This window comes from Monodelphis domestica, chromosome 4 (assembly GCF_027887165.1).
Source record: "Monodelphis domestica isolate mMonDom1 chromosome 4, mMonDom1.pri, whole genome shotgun sequence".
In the NCBI taxonomy this organism is placed as follows: Eukaryota; Metazoa; Chordata; class Mammalia; order Didelphimorphia; family Didelphidae; genus Monodelphis; species Monodelphis domestica.
In genome coordinates this window covers 68476278-68492091 of record NC_077230.1, presented here as the reverse complement: position 1 = coordinate 68492091, position 15814 = coordinate 68476278, and the positions used below count along the sequence as shown (strand labels likewise).

Sequence of the window (15814 nt, the reverse complement as noted above, 5' to 3'; positions counted from 1 at the left end):
CAGTTCATTTAAAATTAGAGTCTTACTTTAATGGAAGTAGTAGACTTCAACATTTTTTGTTATTGTTGTTGCCATTATTGTTACATAGCAGGCAGCCAGGTGGCTTAGTAGATAAGAGCACTGGGTCTAGATTGAGAAAGACCTGAGTTAAAATCTGGCCTCAGACACTTACTAGGTGTGTGACCCTGGGTAAGTCACTTAAACTGTTTGCCTTAATTTACTGAAGAAGAAAATGGCAAAACCATTCCACTATCTTTGCCAAAAAAAACACATGGACGGCATGGTCCATGGGGTCACAGACTCAGACACAACTGAATAATTGAACAACAAATTATATAGTGCCTCTAATGTTGTAAAACATATTAAAAATTTCCTAGAACATTTTCTAATCTTTCCTGGATCTGTCCTATCTATAAATCCTTTTAGTAGGTCAGGTCTTGCATTCAGAAATATCACACACCTGCTTCTCACTCTTTTATCAGTTGTGTTCTGAAATATAATTTTTCCCCCCAACTAAAAGAAGTGAAGCTGGACAGAGGCTGAGATTTGCAATGACAGCAGCAGGATTCATCCTAGCATGAACATTCTTTTAGAAGTCCTGGTTGCTTTCTGTAATTGCGTGTACTTGTTTCCCGATCCATCCCCTGGATGTCAGAAACTCCAATATATGAAGTACTGAACCAGATTCCTCAGTGACTCTTTACCTATTCAGTGCATTTATATAGATACTGCCATTCTGGAAAGTGGTGCAAGAGAGTTCAAAGTCAAGGCAGAAACTCCAGCTGTGGACAAACACAATGGTGTCTGTGTTCCTTTCCTTCTTGTTATTTGCTCCTGATAGCTCTGGGAGTACCCAGATAAGAATATTTCATAAATCCCAACCCAAGGCTTCTTTCTCCATGTGCTGAAAAATAAAAACCACAGCAACAACAGTGATATCACTACCAGCAGCACTGGCTAGCATTTTAAGGCGGACAAAGCGCTGCATGGTATATCTCATTTGATCCTCACAAACAACCCTAGGAGGTAAAGTGCTATAATTATTTCTTTTTTACAGATTAGAAAATTGAGGTGGAGAGGGGTGAAATGATATTCCCAACATTACACAGCTGGTAAGCTTGAGGAAGTGCCAGATGCTACATTTGAATTCAGCTCTTCCTGAATCCAGGTCTAGCACTCTAGCCCCCAAGTTTCTAGGTAATAAATTTGCCAATCAATTGAGCCACAGTAAGAGAGCCAATATGAATGAACCTTAGATGGCGGGGCACTGAATATTGTGTAATAATACTAAAAAGACGTAGGTTGGAATCAGATTATAAGATTTTAAATGCCAAACAGAGAGGTGTATATTTGTCCCAGAGTCAGCAAAGAGCCACTGGAGTTTTTTGAGTATGGTCATGCCCTAGTGGGCAAAATCAGCCATGAGATAAGTCAGATCTCCATCTCCCTTTCTTTCACCCTCCTTTGCCCCTAAACTAATATTCCAGATTCTAAAATATTGTTCTGGGAATGGATGAAATAGTTAACATCTCACAACTAAGCCCTAGGATCCTTGGAAATGAAGAAAACCAGTGAGTGTAATTATGCCAGTCCACATTAGAAATGGCACTTATTCTGTACATTTCAGGAAAATTTGGAAGTCATCTTTTGTGCTGCTGTATTACACAAATGGGCAGTGAGGTGGTGCAGAGGATGGAGTGCTAGGCTTGGAAACAGGAAGATATCTTCATGAGTTCAAATTCAGTCTTAGATACTTAATAGCTATGTGCCTTCGAGCAAGTCATTTAATCTTGTTTGCCTCAGTTTTTTCAGCAAGTAAATGAGCTGGAGAAGAGAATTACAAACCACTCCAGTATCTTTGCCAAGAAAACCCCAAATGAAGTCACAGAATCACACAACTGCAACACGCAAACAACAACAAAGTCACCATACAAACTAGTCTTGGGAAGTTGACATTGTATGGCCCAAATGGTTGGCATAGAATCATCTATCGATGTGAAACAAACACATTTATCCTAGAAGCCCATGAAAGAACCTGCATTGCCTATTTCTTTCACCTTCAGGATTCAACTGATTGAAAAAAAATCTTGCTAGCATATGTAAGTTTTGTATGGAAACTGTCTTCCATATGGTTCCTAGCTTACCCTGAAGTCATCCTTTCAGAGAGAATTTGTTGCTAAATAGTAGAGAAAGTAGTTAGGAAAGCTTAATCAACTCTCCTGTTCCTTAAATACCTTGTGAAACCACAAAAAAATAAAATGGTACTAGAAGTGATTGTTGTGGTAATTCACTACTTAGAGGGAAAGACAAGTCCAAGTTCAGTAATGAGAATCCCTTTTATTATTGGCTTGCATTTATTTTTAAACTCATTAATTCCATAAAAATTTTCAATAGCTGTTCTTTATAATGGGGCATGTACAAGAGAAGATATTTGGGAGAGGATTATCAGGGACTGGTAGATTTCAAATGTGAACATTTTAGTAGTTGCCCCTTGTTAGCCACTGATCTTCTAGATGACTGGAATTCATGTGCAGAATCACATTTCTTTATTGGTTATCTGAATAGGCATAATTCTGGAAAATGCTTCTTATTACAGGGACTGGAGCTCAAGAAAGAGCCAAGGACTTCATATGCAGATTTGAGAGTTCTACATAAAGATTGAAATTAGACTTATTGGCACTTATGAGATCATCAAGAGCAATCACCTTTCTTTAGAGGGGAAAAAATCAATGATACCAATTCAAAAATTAGAGGGCTCAGATTTCTAATGAGATACTGTCTCAACAAAAACTCCATATCTACTCTCATTGGATCTCATTGAAAACAAATTGTTATAGGGACTGCTAGGGATTAGAAGGGCTCTTTGAATGGTCAGAGGCCCTTTGTCTATCCTGCTAGATCCTGTGGGCTCTGGAAACAGATTAAAGAGCTAGGTTCTCTGATTTAAGACTTGGTCAAAGTCAATGGGTTTATTTTTCCCTCTGAGGAAAGGTGATCATCTCTCTGGGGTTAAGATCTCTGGTGAAATACCTCAAACCAAGTGAAGAAGGGAGATTGGACACTGATTTTGGACACAGAACATGGAAACATTGACAGGCTTATAAGATGATTTCCTTTGGCTCCTACAAAAGTGTAGCTCAACGCTCATGCAGATGATTCCTCCATTGTATTATGAACCTTGATAAATACATTCTCTCTCTCTCTCTCTCTCTCTCTCTCTCTCTCTCTCTCTCTCTCTCTCTCTCTCTCTCTCTCTCTCTCTCTCTCTCTCTCTCTCTCTCTTTTTCTGAAGAGCTTGGCACTCATGCAAAACCTAGAAGAAAATCCACCAGTGTTATTTGATAGTTTAGTAATGTCCCCTCTTCTCAGTTGGTTCAGTGCCTACAAAGATGAATGTGTTGTGTCATAAGTGACTTTTTTCTCACCTACTCATATGTCTCTGATTATAGCAAATAATAATAATAATAATAATAATAATTAACATTTAAATATGATTCACATGTGTCAGGTGTTAAAGGTGATTTAAACAGGTGACTGGGATTTTACTCAACCCAGTCAGAGAGAGATGATCTTCTCAGGCTCAGAGAACAAAATGGTTACTCCCTGTTAAAAATCTGCATACACTGTGCTAAGTGCTATGCAATCACTATCTCATTTGACCACAACAACTTTGAGAAGTAGGTGCTTTTATTATCCCCATCTTACAAAATAAAAAAACTGAGGAAAACCCCTGTACAAACAGAGGTTAAATGAGTTGCCCAGAATCACACAGCTAATAAATGTCTGAGGCCAATTTGAACTCATCAACTTCAGGTCTGAGGCTATATCTATTGTGTCACCCAGTTGCTCCTAATGAATTCTTGGACAAGAAGGGGAATCACCCAAGAAAATAAGTGTCAGGAAAAAAGAAATGTGAACCTTAGAGCTAGAAGCTTCCAACCTATCTGATTGGAATTAGAGTCTTATCTAAGCAGAATTATTCCACTCCATTTTATCTCCTTTTTTCTCTTGGTGTAGCCTTCCAATAAAGGAAAAAGTAAAAAATAAATAAATAAAATTCTGGTTCCAACAGATTTGTTTTAATAATGAATAAATTAATGACTATCTTCAACAGGGAATCAAAGAATCAGTAATGATCTTTTCTTCTTTAAACAGAAATTTGGTGGGTGTGGAGCAGATTAGAGTTAATAAATTAGACTTTGATATCACTATCGAATTTCATGATGATGGCCTTATAAATATGCTTCACTATGGATTGTGGAATTGGAAACTGAGGTTTTAAAGAATTTGGATATTTGTACCCAGAATGCATTCATGAGAGCACTCCCTCCCTCCATGCCATTGGTGCACTGATAGAGATTATGGGACACATAAGCTGAAACCCTGTATTGATTCAACTTAAGTGCTGTATGAGACACAAATATATTTCCTTCTTTTGAAAGGCCAAGTCCCTGAAATGAGGAGGGTTTTATTGCTCTGTCTGGTCTCAAAGAACAGGGTGTAATGTGTGATTTACTGTCAGATGAGAATGAGAGTGAACCAGTTCATGTTTAGGTGTCTTTGTTTTATCCCCTTGTTTTATAGTTTCTACATGTATATTCCAATTATGTGAGATAATGTTCCCTATCCTTTCTCTCCCTCCTCACCCCCTTTGTATTATTCTTGCCTTCCCTTTCTATTCTTTAAAGATCATTAAAATATAACAGAATATGACGTGTGTATGTCTACATCCAGAGAAAGAACTGATAGAATAGCAACTGTTTTATATATACATAAATCTTTTTGTTAAATGATGCTTACACTAGCATGGGGAGGGGAAAGTGGGTGGGAGACACCTGAGAGTTTTAATGTTATAAACATTAATTTTAAAAATAAAATAAAATGAAGGGAAACAGAAAGAGCTAAAACAACCTAGAATCACCCCCAAGCCTTCTCTCTGGAGTCTTCCTCTGACCTTTGATGATAGATTTCTAGACTATATATATTATTAGACTGTAAACAATTTATTCTAGTTTAGTCCCTTATACTTTGCTTGTGTTTTTATATTTTTTATGTTTCTCTTGATGCTTGTGTTTGTATTTCAAAGATCCTACACAGTTCTGGTCTTTTCATCAGAAATATTTAGCTGTCCTCTTAAAAGTCTTGGAGCCACTGTAGGATTATAGTCAGCTTTTACAGGGTAAGTTATTCTTGGCTAAATGCTTAGATCTTTTACCTTTTAGAATGTTGTATTCTAAGTTTTCCACTTCTTCAGAGTAGAGACTGCAATATCTTCTATGACTCTGCCCGTGACTCCTTGGTACCTGAATTCTTTCTAATTGGATGCTTGCAGTATTTTCTTTTGACATGGAAGTCTGAGAGTTGGGCTACAATATTCCAGGGAGTTTTCCATTGGGGCTTCTTTCAGAAAGTAGCCAGTGAATTCTTTCTATTTCTACTTTGTTCTCTGGTTCTAAGCTGAGATGGTATTTGAATCCAGGTCTTACTAATTCTAAATCCAGTGCTCTATCCACTGCAGTATCTAGTTATCTCTATAAATTTGTATTTCTATTTTGGAAGAAAAACCTGTGTCAATGTAAGCCATTTGGTACAATCTACCAAGATACTCTATAGGTAAAGACAAATGAAATCTAATATATAAAAAATAAACATATTTAGTATGGTATGGACAATATCTCAGTTGGATAAACTAATCATGTATTTGTTGATCACCTGGGAGGTAATTTTGAATGCTCTGATTTAGAATGATTGAGATATAATTGTTAAATTTTAAATAATAATTTAATTGGGAAGCAGCCAATTTAAGATAGAATTCTGATACAAATCAGATTAGGTCTGTATACTTCAAATTCGACTTAAGTAGAATGATCATATAAAGAAACTTCAAATATGCATATAAAAACAAATAATATGCAGAGTTTGAAATCTGAAAATGTAATTCATTTAATAATGGATCAAAGAATTTGAAATCCAGCCACAGGATAAAAAGTTTAAAAGTAGAATCTAATTCCCAAAAATCTAATCTGAGCAATATAATCTTAATTTTAAGCATGTGATTAAAATATTTTAATTTATTTTTTCTCTATCTTTATTTTTTCAGTTGACAGTCATGTATACCTGAATTCATATGTGTTGAGTTTGTGTAAAACAAGGTACTATGAACTAAAATTCAGAATGCCTTGATTGCATACAATCTGCCCTGACACTTTTTTAGTTGGTTTTTATCTTGGATTAATTACTTAGTATATTTAAATGGGATAATAAGACTTTTGCTATCTAATTCTCAGGATATCTCATTTGAGGTACAAATATGATCATGACATATGTATATATAAACAATGTTTTATGATGATAAAATACCATATAAATTATATGAGCTGTGTTCCATGAAGTATTTAAAGTATTATACAAGATTTTGATGCAACCCAACTCAATCTATTGGTTTTTTTTTTCATTATTATGGAAAGCAAAGCCACAATCCAAACCCAGCTGCAGGGATTTCCATATGTTGCACTGTCTCACTTCAGAGAGGGAAAGTATTTATTCACAGTGTCAGGGGGTTTTATTTGTTTGTTTTACTAAGATATTTTATAGTAGTAGGACTCTAAAGTGTCATAAAACTCATGGGGCTCATTCACAGGGCAAATTAGCTTTGTGGAGAAAACTAGCAATTTGCCATTCTCAAATTATCACTACTAAATCTATATGTACCAAATGTTATGGCATCCCAATTTTTAAATGAAAACTAAAGCAGTTATAGGTGTAAATAGGTATCAAAATTATAATAATGTGGGATTTTAAACTTCCCCTCTCAGAACTAGATAAATCTAACCAAAAACTAAATAAGAAAAAATGAAAGAGATAAAGAAAATCTTATATAAGTTAGATATGACAGATATCTGGAGAGATTTGAACAGAAATAGAAAAGTATATACCTTTTTCTCAGAGGTACATGGTTCCTTTACAAAAGTTGAGCATATGTAAAGACATAAAAATTATAATTAAATACAAAAAATACATCATTTTTGGATCATAATGCAATAAAAATTACATTCAATAAAGGACCATGGAAACAGAATAAAAATTAATTGGAAGATAAATAACTTAAGGAATGAGTACAAGTCTTAGAAACAATAAATAATTTTATTAAAGAAAATTATAATGAGATGACATACCAAAACCTATGGGATACAGCAAAAGCAGTAATTAGAGGAAATTCTACATCTCTTAAGTCTGTATATCAGTGAAACAGAGAAAGAACAGATCAGTGAATTGAGTATACAGTTTTAAAAAACTAGAAAAAGAAAAAGTAAAAAATACCAATTAAATACCAAATTCAAAATCCTAAAAATTAAAGGTAGGATTAATCAAATTGAATAAAAGAAAACCATTGAATTAATAAATAAAACTGAGTTTTGTTAAAGAAAAACCAAAATAGATAAACCACTGGTTAATATGATTTTTTTAAAAGCAAAAAAAACTTAAACAGGTGAATTAACCACTAATGAAGATGAAATCAAAGCCATTATTAGGAGTTATTTTGCCCAATTATATGCCAATAAATTTTGCAATTTAAATGAAATGGAAGAATACTTACAAAAATATAAGTTGCCTAGACTAACAAAGGAGGAAATAGGTTATTTAAGTAGACAGTCTAGAAAAAAAAATTGAAGAGTCCATAAGTGAACTTTCTAAGAAAAAAGCATCAGGACCAGATTGATTTGCAAGTGAATTTTACCAAACATCTGAAGATCATATGATTCCTATGTGAAATAAATTATTTAGAATAATTGGTAAAGAAGTCCTGTCAAACTCCTTTTGTGAAACAAATAGGGTATTGACACTTCAACAAGGAAGTGCTAAAAACAGAAAAAGCAGTCCAGTTTCATTAATGATGTAAAAATCCTAAATAAAATATTAGCCAACTGATGACAATATATCACAAAGATTATACATTATGACCAAAGAGGATTTATACTAGGTATGCAAGGATGGTTTAATATAAGGAAAAGCATTAACATAATTAATTACACCAACAAAAAAGTATCAAAAATTATATTATTATATCAATACATGCAGAAAAACTTTGACAAAATACTACTCATTCCTATTACTCTAACTCTAAGTTAATGAAAAGCATGTTAGACTTATATTCAAGAGAAACCCATAGTCAGGTCTTGCTAAGTGGCTCAAGCAGTATGACATGGTACCAACAACCCCAAATCAAGAAATAATGGCTCCTGACTTAGACTTCTTTTAGAAAATTAAGGAGACTTGTAAAAATTATTGATCCCTTTTGATTTTCTGTCAGCTTTATTTCCTAATATGCCCTCCTCATCCCTTGTAACAAAAAAATTAAAAAAAAATTTAAGTTCATAAAAATTAACCAACATATTCACCAAGTCTAACATTATATGAAATATTTTTAACCCTTTGTCCCCTACATCTACAAAAAAGGCAGATATACATTCTCATATATCCTTTATGGGGATAAGATTGATTATTATAATTTCATAGCATTTTGTTTCAGTTTTCTTTTATAATGCTTCATTGTATATTTTGATTTCCTGGTTCTTAATCTATTAATGTTTATTTAAGTTTTCTTATGCTTTTTGCAATTCTTCATATTCAATGTCTTATAGAATATTTACTTTTTATTATATTCATGTGCCATTTTAATTTAGTCATTCCCCTATTAATGTGGATTTAACTTTTAAAAAGTATTTAATATTATAAAAAGTGCTACTGTAAATATTTTCATGTTTATTGAGCCTTTCTTTTTAATCATTGTCCTCTGAGGTTTATGCCCAACAATGGGATTTCTGAGTCAAAGGACATAGATATTTTAGTCTTTTACTTAGAGGCATTCCACAGAATTGTAGAGTTGTTGAACGAATTCATAATTCCAGAAACTATATCAGTGAGTGTGTTTTCCCTTTATTCCTCCAATATTTCAGCTAGAATTCTCAGTATATAAAGGAATGGATCTAAAGTCATAAAGATCTGAGTTTAAAATCTACTACAAGACCAAGAGCAAGACACTTAATATCTGCTTGCCTCAATTTCCTCATCTGTAAAATAGGAATACTAATAGCACCAGGTTTTCTCTGTGGATAAAATGAGATAATATTTTTATAGCACTTTGTAAACTTTAAAAGCACTATGTAAAGGCTATCTATTCTTACTTCCAACTTTTGTCATCTTTGCCGATTTGATAGTTGTGAGGTATAACCTCAGAAGTATTCTGATATGCATTTAACTGATTTGGATCAATCTCTCAGAAGAATGATAATCATTTGCTTTTCTACTTGTGAGAACTTTTTTGTCATATCATTTGACCATCTGTCCATTGACAAATCGATATCAGACTTTTATCAGAGATGTTTGCTGTAAGTTTTCCCCCTAATTGACCACTTTTCATTTTATCTTAGTTGCATTAATATTGTTTGTCCAAAAGCTTTTTCAATATCATAAAACTAAAATGATCTATTTTATTACCTGTTGCTCTCACACTTGATTTAGAATTCTCTCCTTAGCTATAACTGAAACATACCTGACTGATTCTCTTCTGTATTTTTTAGTGGCATAGTCTTTAATATTCTAGTCATTTATCAATTTTGAGGTTTTGTAGTATATGGTATAAGATGTTGCTCTAAATCTAATTTCTCACTGTTTACTAGTTTTCCTAGTAATTTATCTCAAATAGGAATATCTCTAGAAATCTAATGATTTTTAAGCTTAATTTCTCAGATGCAGAAATTACTAACGCTAATGTGGTCTTACAAGAGATTGTAGTTACTCACCTAGTGGAACATCACAAAGTGGAAAATATTTTTCTGAAGGAGATGTTACCCTTCCTTTGGTAAATTTAGTAGAGTAAAATCTGCTTTGTGCTCCTGTGTATCTAATGCTTAAATGTGAATACATTGGTATTAAAAGGTTAATTTGGCTTGGGGAAAGTATTTATCCAGCAATTAAAAAGTATAAGAGATTTTGACAAGTCAGAAATAATCTGTTTTCTCTGACTCTGTGTGTGTCAGGGGAGTGAGGAGAGAATTACTAGTTGTAAGAAAATAGACTTTGTGAATGATCTATGAAAAAATGATCCTGTGTTAATGTAAATTACATAGATGTCTTAGCATGATTAAGAAAATGATTTTTATTATAAAGTTTAAAATTCCTTCAACTAAAAGCTCCATAGAGTTTACAAATCAATACATCATGAGACAAGCTTGCTGATTCAAATACTTTCTCCCTATACTGGTGACCTAAGAATATTTGTACTTCTTTCTCACCTTCAGATGGAGGTATTTGTATTGTATATTGTATTCAGATGGAGGTAGTTTTGTAGTGGATTATTAGTGGTCGGTTTGATTCTAAATCCATTCAGACCTTCCACCAAATTGTTTGGAAGACTTAAGTATGCAGAAAAGAAATAGATAAGAATGGGTGAATGACTTGAATATAAAGAAGGAAACTATAAGTAAATTAGGTGAACACAGAATAGTATACATGTCAGATCTTTGGGAAAGGAAAGATTTTAAAACCAAGCAAGAGCTAGAAAAAAATCACAAAATGTAAAATCAATAATTTTGATTACATCAAATTAAAAAAGTTTTGTACAAACAAAACCAATGCAACCAAAATTGGAAGGGAAGCAACAAATTGGGAAACAATCTTCATAACAAAAACCTCTGACAAAAGTCTAATTACTCAAATTTATAAAGAGCTAAATCAATTGTACAAAAAATCAAGCCATTCTCCAATTGATAAATGGGCAAGGGACATGAATAGGCAATTTTCAGATAAAGAAATCAAAACTATTAATAAGTACATGAAAAAGTGTTTTAATCACTTATAATCAGAGAGATGCAGATCAAAACAACCGAGGTATCACCTTACACCTAGCAGATTGGCTAAGATGACAGCAAAGGAAAGTAATGAATGTTGGAGGGGATGTGGCAAAGTTGGGACATTAATGTACTGCTGGTGGAGTTGTGAATTGACCCAACCATTCTGGAGGGCAATTTGGAACTATGCTCAAAGGGCACTAAAAGACTGTCTGCCTTTTGACCCAGCCATAGCATGCTGAGTTTGTACCCCAAAGAGATAATAAGGAAAAAGACGTGTACAAGAATATTCATAGCTGCACTCTTTGTGGTGGCCAAAAATTGGAAAATGAGTGGATGCCCTTCAGTTGGGGAATGGCTGAACAAATTGTGGTATATGTTGGTGATGGAATACTATTGTGCTAAAAGGAATAATAATGTGGAGGAATTCCATAGAGACTGGAACAACCTCCAGGAATTGATGCAGAGTGAGAGGAGCAGAACCAGGAGAACATTGTACACAGAGACTGATACACTGTGGTATAATTGAATGTAATGGACTTCTCCATTAGTGGCAATGCAGGGATCCTGAACAACTTGGAGGGATCTAGGAGAAACAACACTATCCACATTCAGAGGAAAAACTGTGGGACTAGAAACAGCAAAGAAAAACAATTGCTTGATCACATGAGTCGAGGGAATATGGCTGGGAATGTAGACTCTGAATGAACATCCTAGTGCAAACACCAACAGCATGGAAATAGGTTTAGATCAAGGACACATAATACCCAGTGGAATTGTGCATCAGCTACGGGAAAGGTGGGGTGAAGGGAGGGAAAGAATATAATTTGTAACCAAGGAAAAATGTTCTAAATTGACTAAATAAATTAAAAAAAGAAAAGAAAAGAAATAGAATCAAATGAACCTCTATTGAAAACAGGCTGATCTCAAGAACAAGGAAAATTAGAATGCAATCAAAATGGAAAATTAAACTGGTTAGATAGTGTTTCAATGAAGTTTTTTACATAACAGCAGTATTGAACAATGTGATAATTATCATCATGGTATGAAAATCGATGTCATTACTGCAGATGACCTAGGAGCCTCCTTGCATTTTTGATCCCTTGGAAAGATAGAGAAGAGAGTCTTCCAAAGGCAATAGAAGGATTCCCCCAAATCATTCTTTATTACTTTATTTTCCACAAAAGAGAGAGAAAATCCAGAGGAAGAAGGGAGCATGGTTCAATGGAAACAGCATCAAACTTTCCTGCCAAAGTGGAGTCCCCATGGGCCCTGAGTTCAAATCCTTATTCTAACATATTCTATTTGATTGTCCCAGACAAGTCATTTAACCTTACTAAGCTTCAGTTTCCTTATATATAAAATGAAGAAGATAGCTTAAATGCTATCTAAGATTCCTTCCAGCTCAAGATCTATGATTCCATATATTGACTGATCACCACCTGGATGTAATATTTTTAAAACAATACTAGGTTATACTGTATAAATTGCTTATTCTAAATCCCAACCTTTTCCTAGAATCCAATAGGGCTAAAAGAAGTTAGGTCCAGATAATCTGTGAAAGATGATCCTATAATTCTTTTTTAATCAATAAAACAATTTTATTTTATTATTTTTATTTATTTTTTCTTTTAATTTTATTTAGTCAATTTAGAACATTATTTCTTGGTTACAAGAATCATATTCTTTCTCCCCCCCCCTCCCATAGCTAACACGTAATTCCACTGAGTTTCACATGTGTGAAACCTTTTTCCATGCTGTTGGTGTTTGCACTAGGATTGATCCTATAATTTTAAGATCCAGCCCTGGCAGATAAGAATCAAACCACAAGAGGGTCTTTCTCCTCCCCCAAAGAGTAAGGTCTTTTTAACCCTTATAGAAGGTATATACACATTCTATGAGTAGTCGTGGTGTAAATATTTGACTGGCAATAATAAATATTTTAAAAGTCAGATTGAACTAGAAAAAGATGTCAAAACATATCTGAATTCACAGTGAAGGAAATACAAAAGTGTAAGATGGGAAAAGTATACTTCCACAATTTCTTATCAAAAACAGTCATTTCATGAATATCTTATTTACAAGCATCTAGTGCTAGGAGACACTGACTTTGGTGCATGGAGTTCACAAAGCAATCAACAGGTGAACTTTAATTCATTAATAAATCAATGGATCAGACCCTAGGCTCTGTACTGATTTCTGGATCACTTTCTATTCCCCTAGTAGAACCTAGGGATGGTCTTGGCCCATTTCATTGAAATTTGAATCTACGGGATAGATCAGTTGGCGAGTATAGGAAAATACTAGACGCTGGAAGGACATCCCTGAGGAAGGCTTCATCCATTTCATGAGATGAGATTCTCCAATATACAAGGATTGATCAAATACCCTGAGTGAATCAACCTGTTTTCTATGCCCATTTAGATAGCATATTTCAGAGTCTAGAACCTGGCTCAGGAGAATTGAATTCAGTCAGAAATTCAGGGTATGGGTTAACATAATAGCATCTTATTCTTTTCTTTGTTGCAATTTACTATCTTCAGCTCTGGGATTATACTGATAAGAATCTCTTAAAATCAACGGAAGACCAAGAGAACAGACCGCCATCTCTAAATGGCGAACTATGAATTTCATTCAACCATGGGGTGAGCCAGATTCTCCCTCCTTTTTCTTTGTTTTTTTTTTCTGCATTAAATATTTCAGAGTATAGATTTAGGAACAGAACTGACTGAAAAACCTTTGTCTCCCCTTCACTTATTGCCCTATAATCACTGGGAAACAGAAAGACTAATGAGGTATCACTAGACCATGTCAGAGATAACATATAAGCTATTGAACATAAAAAAAAGTTGGGAAACCATCTATCAGGGTCTGTTCCTGGAATGAAAAGGAGCTCAGAGAAAAATTAAATTAGTCTATCAGCACTGAAAACAATAGACATTTTTATTTGGAATGTTTAAAAGAAGATCATATGGCTTTGAGATGGAACGAGGGCCAAGAATTAGGGGAAATCACTGAACAACTCACTAAAGGACCCAGGATTAAGATTTCTTAACTAGGAAATTTTATCACCCCCTTGACAATGGTTTAGGATTGATGCCTCCCAATAGAGTCAATGGTTGCTCTTTCTTATATCAGGGGCTGGGATTAATACCTCAAAAGTAAAACTGGGAGGTAAGAGTGAAAGTTTATAACCAAGGATGTCACCAAGGAACATCAAGGCATGATGGGTCTCCAGACTGAGAAAGGAAGAAACAGTCCACAATAATTTAGTGCTCCTGGGTCCATGCTTTAGGACATCACAGTAGTATTAGAGTCATGGCAAATTGCTCAGTTTAGGGATCATGACAGATCCTGGTAGCTATAAGATAAGGGAATCTTGGCCATCAGGAGATCAGAGGTGCTTAAGGGTTTTTATAGATAGATAAAGGGTTCCTGCCCAGGCAGGTCTGATATGTTTCCTCCCCCTGAAATCACAGGGATGGAAGCCCCAATCAGATGTGAAATTGTAAGTTTCTAAACTTTAAACTTCAAAACAGAAAATCAAAATACTGAGAGGTTTCAGTATAAGGGCCAGGTGGGAATAAAAGAACATCAGGAAGGAATTGGGGATGACTGAAAAAACTCTGATTTTGAAACTTTTTTTTTTTTTGCTACTGCGCCTCTCAAACAGATCTGGAGATGCTGGCATTGAATGGCACACATGGCCGGCATGAAACATGATCTACAGACCCAAAGCAAGACACAATATTCTCAGAAGTGCCTGGAAGAACCTGTAGTGCCTGTACTGTTAGCCTTTCAGCCTTGTCTGTCTGTGATGATATTCCTTCAATAAATCATACTAGGAAATATGAGTTGTGTGTACTTCATGCCTTTTTCCTCTAGTATGGGATAGCCACAGAATTACTCATTTAGAGAACATTTGCTGATGGGGAAAGTGGGCTAAAAAAATTAATCGCCCCTTCTGGCTCCCAGATCCCCTGCGAAACCCAAAGTGAAGTCATAAGGTATATCATCATTTCACTTCCACTGTCAGTTTTTAAAAATTTAATTCCCCCCTTAACATGTCAAAACAATTTCCAACATTTCAAAAAGAATTTTGACTCTCAAATTCTTTCCCTTACTCTCCCCCACCTCATCCTGCTGAGATAGTAAGCAATCTGATGTGAATTTCATAAGTTTAATCATGTAAAGCATTTCCCCATATTAATCCTTTAATGGAAGGAAACTTGAACCAAAACAATGAAAGAAGAATGAAAAAAAAAAGATCATTTTGGTGAAGATTCAAACTCCATCAGTTCTTTGGAAGCAGATGGCATTTTTTTAAATCAGGAGTCCTTTGGGATACTTTTGGATCATTGTATTGCTGAGAATTGCCAAGTTATTCAGAGTTGTTCATTGTACAGTATTCTTGTCACAATGTTCTCCTCTGTTCTATTCACTTCACTCTGCTTCAGTTTTTGTAAATCTTTCCAAGTTTTTCTGAATTCTTCCTGCTCATAATTTCTTACAGCATAGTACAATTCCATTATAATCATATGCTATAACATTCTCAGACATTCCCCATTTGATGAGTATTCCCTTTCCAATTGGTCGTAAATTCTTCTTTCCCCATAGATCTGATAGGTAAACTATTCTATGTTCCCCTAATTTACTTATAGTATTACCCTTTATGTCTAAATCATGCGCACATTTTGATTTTATCTTGGAATATTGTGAGAGATGGTCCATACTTAGTTTCTACCATTCGTTTTCCAGTTTTCCCAGCAGTTTTTGTCATATCCTGGCTTTTCTGGAGGGCAATTTTATAGAGATCAGTTGGATCTGTGTATGTTCTCTGTCATCTCGGCACCCCCAGCTGCCAGTTTTGAATCACTGGAGTCTTCAACAACATAATGATTATGAAGACGTTAGCATCTTTTCAGATTCTCGTGTCTCCATTTCTCTGGATGTTACAGGGGCTA

The 15814-nt window shown here is 34.5% G+C and overlaps 2 protein-coding genes across 19 annotated transcripts in view; one reads left to right on the top strand and one right to left on the bottom strand.

Moving 5' to 3' along the window:
* The window catches only part of LOC100619531 (myosin heavy chain, cardiac muscle isoform-like), a 154741-nt gene extending 140037 nt beyond the window's left edge, over positions 1–14704 (top strand). For 3 of the 4 annotated variants that reach the window (XM_056793437.1, XM_016433447.2, XM_056793435.1), the window contains 2 exons: positions 13394–13495; positions 14524–14704. In XM_056793437.1, coding sequence (XP_056649415.1) covers positions 13394–13477 — 84 coding nt within the window. In that variant the 3' untranslated portion in view covers positions 13478–13495; positions 14524–14704. Of the gene's footprint in view, positions 1–5086; positions 5180–13393; positions 13496–14523 lie in introns of all 4 variants that reach the window. The other variant, XR_008911103.1, reaches the window with a different exon arrangement.
* HHLA2 (HHLA2 member of B7 family) overlaps positions 7125–15814 on the bottom strand; it is a 236807-nt gene continuing 228117 nt past the window's right edge. For all 15 annotated transcript variants that reach the window (XM_056793440.1, XM_056793438.1, XM_056793441.1 and 12 more), the window contains one exon: positions 7125–15811. In XM_056793440.1, coding sequence (XP_056649418.1) covers positions 15750–15811 — 62 coding nt within the window. In that variant the 3' untranslated portion in view covers positions 7125–15749. The remainder of the gene's footprint in view (positions 15812–15814) is intronic.